Here is a 7,168-nt window from a genome sequence, read left to right on the forward strand (position 1 = left end):
TTAAACATATAAAAGAATTCATTTCGTCCATGTGAAGATGGTGAAGTTATTCTTGGTCCAGAAGTATCATATCTAAGTGTCATTGGTGCCCTTATATATGTATTTTGCAAATTGTACTAGATCTGATATATCTTTTGCTGTAAATTTATTGGCAAGATTCAGCTCATATCCAACTAAGAGGCATTGGAACGAAATTAAACATATAAAGATCTACGAGGAACGACAGATTTGGGACTTTTGTATTCAAAAGATACAAATCAAAGTATAATTGGTTATGTTGATTCTGGATACTTATCCGATCCACATAAGGCACGTTCCCAAACCTGATATGTATTTATTCATGGAGGCACTGCAATTTCTTGACGTTCACAAAAACAAACACTCATAGCAACTTCATCAAATCACGCCAAGATTATTGCATTGCATGAAGCAACCCATGAATGTGTGTGGCTAAAATCAATGACCCAACATATCCAAACCTCGTGTGGATTATCAGTAGACAAGAAGCCTGTGACACTATACGAAGATGATGATGCATGTGTTACTCAAATGCAGGAAAGATACATCGAAAGTGACAGAACCAAACATATCCCCCCTAAGTTCTTTGCCTTCACCCAAGAGCTTGAGAAGAATAAAGACATTGATATATGTTACATTCAATCAAGTGAAAACTAATCAGATCTTTTCACAAAGGCACTTCCTACGACGATATTCAGAAAACATATATATAACATTGAGATACGCAATCTATGAAATATGTGAAGAATCTTTTGTGTTAACATGAGGATGAGTTTACGTGGCTACAATCTTTTTTCTTTACTATGGTTTTTATCCCAATGGGTTTTTCCTAGTAAGATTTTTAACGAGGCAGTATAAAATACGTAATAAGGACAATCACTATATCACGATCATCATCACAAGGGGGGGTGCTGAAAAATAATGGTTGAATATTGAAAATTAGAGTTGAATATTGAAAATTAGGTGTGTGATGATGTAAGTGATTATGTAATTATTTTTGGACTAATCTCAAACGAAGATCTATAAATAGGTCTCTTCATTTGTGATTAAAAACACAACTGAATTGAGAGGATAAATTTCATAAAGTGTGAATTTTGAAATATTTTGAGTTTTTGAAGTTTTATCTTTTTACCATAAATTTTTACTTTTTACAACAAGTTACACATATTTAATGAATAATAATCTATAATTAATTTTGCATTTAGAATATCTGATTTAATAATTAAATGACAGCCATTTTGCAATTTAATGATTATTAAAATGTGAAAGTTAATTCATTAGCATTTGATGTGATAATAGATAACCGAAAGAAGACAACATTCGAAGGGACGTGGAAATCTGGAATTTCGTGTACTAGATATAGAGAGATATATATATAGTTACACTTAAATGCACAATCTCATACAACAAAATAATGAATATTAATCATAAATATCACTCCACGTGAAAAGAAAGGAAGCTATTTGCTAAGGTTGCACAATACCCCCTCGTTGCTGCCTCTGCTCAAGGGAGTTATTGATGAAGCTCCTGATTGTACAATTCTCAAAGAAGAGAATCCGATCTGGCTGGTAATCTCTTGAAGAAATTGACGGGCAGTGATGGCATCTTGCGTCGGAACCGGGGATGGCGTAGAGTGTAAAGCCCGAACAGCACCGCCACTACTTGGAATGGAGTGACATAAAGAAACACAGCGCTGATCAATGAAAACACTATGACTATGGCTGTGGCTCTGGGATCCCTCCAGCTCAGTATGCTGAGGAATCTCTCCCCTTGTGTTGCTAGATCTCCTATCACGGTCTGAACTCTTCCCGCCACGCTTCGCAGCCTGTCGTACCTCATCCTCACCAGTTCAGTAGGCTGAGAACTTGGGAACGTGTCGAATTCCTCGTACAGTTCGTCCGGATGAGCGTTCTCTGCTTGGGAAAGCCGAGCGTCCATGTGGGGAGGAAGCCTAGGCCTATGCCGGTAGTTCCACAAGCCGATGACGAAAAGGTAGAGGAAGATTGTGGACAAGATCAACTCCGGGTAGCATACAAGTATCAAGAACAGGATGTGCACGAGTATCGTTGTGAGCGGGTTTTTCCAGTAGCAGATGCCATCGAACCATCTGTAAACGTATGAGACGCCAGATAGAAGAGACATTATGCGGTAGAAGTTGGCTTTGCTTCTCCTTAGGCTCCACATATGGTAATCCACATCAAGCATGTATTCGACTATCTCTCTTCGGAGAGGTGGCTCTGCCCGTGATAGTTTTGCCGCCACTATTTGCATAGCCTGGTGGCGCAGCCAGTCGATGTGCCTGACGGATATGGGCTGAACGTAATGCATCTTTGGGAGCAAGGGCTTGCTGTATTGTGTGACCATGTTCACCCAGGCTGTGCACGAGAAACGTATTGCTAAGTGTAGCTCCCCGTGTTTCATCAAACCAGAGGGGGAAAAAACCAGGAGTGGATAGGAATGTGTGTAAATTCGATCTGTTTCTAAGGTGGAAAGCCTGATTCTCACCTTTCCGATTCTCTGGTCCTTTGCATCGTCTTTCCCATTGGTGTGGCAATTGTCAAAAACGCCGATTGTGATTACGGTACAAGGATCGTGAACTTCCCAAGTATACTGCTCGTTCCAACGAGGATGCAGAGAATCAAGAAGAGTTCTGGTTCGGACCCATTTGTTCCCATACTTTGCTACGCAATAAGCGTCTGTCAGTTTACCTTCTCTGCTCTTCATTGGCTGCAGATTTCGAGCACTTAAAATACCAACTTCAAGAATTCCAATGCTCTGCTTTCTCAGATTCTTGGATGACGGCTGAAGGTCGCTGCTAAAATGCGTGGACTCATCCAGAACATGGTAACCAGAATCTAAGCTGAGTCGAAGGAAAATTCTGCTGGCGAATTTCACCTCTTTTTTCTTCTCCCCAATTTCCTCTGCCACAGAAGGCATGAAGAGAGGATACCATCGAGCATCCAGCAGCTTCGCATGTTCATATCTCTGCGGAACCTCCCTAATGGGAATAAGAATCTTTCCCATAACTTCGTCCTTGCCGGGTCCAATTCTTTCTTCCACGCTGATCACAATATACTCATCAAAAGGCTCAGATGCTACAAACATAAGTTCTTCGTTCCACTCCGGATTAATGTGCTTAATCGGGGAAGGCCTAGTGAGCCTCAACTGATGCCCAAGCTGCACCTTCACATATGTTTCCAGGGGTCGGCTTCTATCCGAGGGAATAAGATCCTGGGCAGCGATGATATGAACTCGGAGATAATACAATTTCGGGGAGAAATACACTTTTGATCGTGTACTAGCAAGACTTTGCTGGTTTAAGCTATGAGCATCAGAATGCCAAGCATCAGGGAAGGCTTCATCTGCTTGTGTTCCCATCCAAACTGCGAGCATGATCTCCCCATGATGGATCTTATCCCCTTTCTTGTCCGCCAATCTGTACCACTGAGGAGCCAGAGGACTATCAGGCGGCACTCTTTGAGGGATTTCGACGATATCAAACAAGACTTTACCCACGAAATCATCCTTCACAAGATCCTTATCCTTCACAGTGATTTCGATCAAATTGCTTTGCAGCCTCTCCCTCGAAAATGCAAATACATGTTTCCACACCGGATTCTGATTCTTCAAAAAGTGTCCAGTCACCCCTTTGTAGTTCCCAATTTTCACCTCCACGTATGGATCAAGACTCCCGGTCAAGTCCATCACCGGAAGATCCCTAGCCTTTACGACGCTCACGTACAAGAAATGCATCTGCTCTACCAAATCGTAAGTGCTCGCAGTTTTATCCCTTCCCCAGTACCCCATTCTCGCAGCTACAGGAGGCCTAGTCTCCACCACAGAATACTCAGGCTTCTGCCCTGGAAATTGCATCTGCATCACACTGGCTGATGGAGCCGGTCCAGCTTTAGTAAAGTCACTCCGGGTTTCAACAAATGCCGGCCTCTCAGCCGGTGGTGGAGGAGGGCCGCCGCCATGGGAACCAGTCCCTACTGAGTAAAAAGTCCTTAATTCCTTTTTCTTCTTGTTTTTCGCTTGATTTTCCATGTACTGATACTCATCCTCAAACTTATAATTAGTATTGACCTCCTGCAATGGTGTAGCGGTACTTTCTGTAGCCTTAGCATAACTACTGTCATCATTATGACGATGATGATTTTGAGGATGAGGACGAGGATTTTCCACACCGTTCACGTGCTGCAAAACTTCTTCCACGGGATCAAATGAGTTAGAATCTTGTATCACCGCGTGCATCCGCAAAGCAATATCACCCCTCACACGAGAAAAGAGACCTCTTTTATCAAGCGGGTACCTCTGAACAACAGATTCCTCCTCAGAAAAAGCAACAGACATGCCGGAAATCCGAACCCTCCCAAGAAAATCCTTGTGGTGGCCGTTTTTGCTATCATTGTACACGGACACCACGATCGTCTCATCCGACAAATCTCGATGATTCTTCACATTGAACGCCAGCTTCTCGTTCCAAAAAGGGTTGAGATCTTTGAACTTGGTGGCGGTCCTCTGTCGCTGGCCTTGGAATTCCACTTCCACAAAGGGACTGGAACTCCCTTGCCCGTCTTTAGGCATGAGATCGACTGAATCAAGAACTTCGACCACAAGTTTCGCCATGGAAGAGGCGAGATGATAGAGAAGAGAGAGAAGAGAAGAGGGAGCGTGGATAAAAATAGTAGGCGGTGTGGTGTATTTTGGAAGAAGAAGACATACACACACATACGTTTGGGGGGTCTCTGAGTTTTTGTTGGTGGGAAAATGGAGACAACTGTCTTTGTGGAATAGGCTGCACTAGTAAGCAAAGGAGGAAGGGACCCCTACACCAAACAATATATTCATATTATAATAAATTAATAATAATGTAATAATATTCAACATTCATATTTGAAAGTCGTACTTGTGTTCAATTTCGACTCCGTAAATTCTGTAGACATAGACAGAATTCAGAGGCGATCTTCTTCTTTTTTCTCTTGTTTTCTGGGTTTTGAACAGAAATTCGTCTGTTGTTTAGTTAATAAAAACGGGATAATTCCCAATTTGGTCCTTCATTTTAGACCTCGTTCCTAATTTGGTCCTCCATTTTTATATCGACCCAATTTAGTCCCTCGATTTTTGTCGTTTTTCCGCAATTGGTCCATCCGTTTAATTAAACGTCAAAACGAACGGAATGACCTGCTAAGCCGAGGGACTAAATTGGGTCGATGTAAGAACGGAGGACCAAATCAGGAATGAGGTCTAAAATAAGGGACCAAATTAGGAATTATCCCCCATTATAGCATTATTTTTGACTAAATGATTTTTTTATCAGTTATATTTATAAAAATATTTTTTACCTAAATAAAAATATTTTATAAAAATTCAACACATGTCATATTAATATTATTTTTTAAAATTTAAACAAATAATAAAAATTCTCGTTTATATTTAATTAAAATGCGAAAGTTTAATTTAAAATTTAAAGTATACTTAGTAAAAATAAATAAATATTTGTTAACAAAAATCAAAATTTTACAAAATAAATATTAATGATGACAATATGTTTTAAATATACATTTTTTTCAAACATAAAATATTTTCGAAATGAACTCATCTAGGTTTGTTAATATAATTGAAAAACCTTCATAAAAAATAATAAAAAGATATTTTTATTTATGTTAACCAATATTTTTATAAATATAACCGATCAAAAAAATTTCATTTAATGACTTTATTTTTTTATTTTCGTCTCCTTAATAATTTTTTTTATGGACATCAAAAACAAAATTTAAAATTAAAATTTATCAATTTTGAGAAACAAAATTCCACATTTATAATAAATAAATTATAAGTTTATAAAAATATTTTTGTGGATTTTTTTATCTCAAAATTGATAAATTTTAATTTTAAATTTCGATTTTGATGTCCATTTTAAAAATTATTTAGGAGACGAAAATAAGAAAAGTAGAGTCATTAAATGAAATTTTTTTGATCCGTTATATAAATATTTATAAAAATATTGCTTAACATAAATAAAAATATATTATTATTATTTTTTATTTTATTTATTATAAATTTTATTTTTTAATTACAAATTTGTTATATCAGTTGTTGACTTATTTTAATTTGTTTGGATTTATGAAGGTTTTTCAATTATATTAACAAACCTAGATGAGTTCATTCGAAAAATATTTTATGTTTGAAAAAAAAAATTATATTTAAAACATATTGTCATCATTAATATTTATTTAATTTTGATTTTTGTTAACAAATATTTATTTATTTTTACTAAGTATACTTTAAAATTTTAAAATTAAACTTTCACATTTTAATTATATATAAACGAGACTTTTTATTATGTGTTTAAATTTTAAAAAATAATATTAATATGGTATGTGTTGAATTTTTATAAAATATTTTTATTCAGGTAAACAATATTTTTATAAATATAACTGATAAAAAAAATCATTTAGTCAAAAGTAATGCTAGAATAGGGGGATAATTCCCAATTTGGTCTCTCATTTTAGACTTCATTCCTAATTTGGTCCTCCGTTCTTACATCGACCCAATTTAGTCCTTTGGCTTAGCGGGTCATTCCGTTCGTTTTGACGTTTAATTAAACGGATGGACCAATTGCGGAAAAACGACGAAAATCGAGGGACTAAATTGGGTCGATGTAAGAATGAATGACCAAATCAGGAATGTGGTCTAAAATGAGGGACCAAATTGAGAATTATCCCTAATAAAAACAGTCTCACGAAAGCGCTTAAAAAATGCAACATTAAAAAAAAAAATTTAAGTCAGCAAAAAAAATTGTACGGGATTTTGCATCGTGTTGTGGGGGCAATATTTAAAGGGCTCATTGATTGAAACCATTAAAAAGTTTGAAAGGCTGCTTCTCTTCCTTTAGTTGGATGGGATTTCGTTTTCAGGTGGTGGAACCGTGGTGGAATTGACATCGTTTTCATTGCATTCAATCTTGAGTTTATCTTTAATAGTAAAAAAAAATGGGTAAGGCTACATGTATACGGAGGACTACATATTGGATTACATATTGTACTTGAAATTACATGATTATCCCTGCACTTTATTTGAAAAAAAATCTTTCAAAAATGATGTAGGATAATCATGTAATTTCAAGTGCAATGTGTAACCCAATGTG

General features: G+C 36.9%; 1 protein-coding gene across 1 annotated transcript; it reads right to left on the reverse strand.

Moving 5' to 3' along the window:
- Positions 1-1,349: 1,349 nt before the first annotated feature.
- LOC140879600 (FT-interacting protein 7) lies at positions 1,350-4,968 on the reverse strand. Its single transcript, XM_073283387.1, has one exon. The coding sequence runs from the start codon at positions 4,645-4,647 to the stop codon at positions 1,561-1,563; it is 3,087 nt and encodes a 1,028-aa protein (XP_073139488.1). The 5' UTR covers positions 4,648-4,968; the 3' UTR covers positions 1,350-1,560.
- Between the last annotated feature and the right edge of the window lie 2,200 nt (positions 4,969-7,168).

The sequence above is a fragment of the Henckelia pumila genome, chromosome 1 (genome assembly GCF_033568475.1).
Source record: "Henckelia pumila isolate YLH828 chromosome 1, ASM3356847v2, whole genome shotgun sequence".
Classification (NCBI taxonomy): domain Eukaryota; kingdom Viridiplantae; phylum Streptophyta; class Magnoliopsida; order Lamiales; family Gesneriaceae; genus Henckelia; species Henckelia pumila.

Bases quoted from the DNA above. Each gene is read 5' to 3' on its own strand.
- LOC140879600 (XM_073283387.1), bottom strand. From the start codon at position 4,647: ATGGCGAAACTTGTGGTCGAAGTTCTTGATTCAGTCGATCTCATGCCT.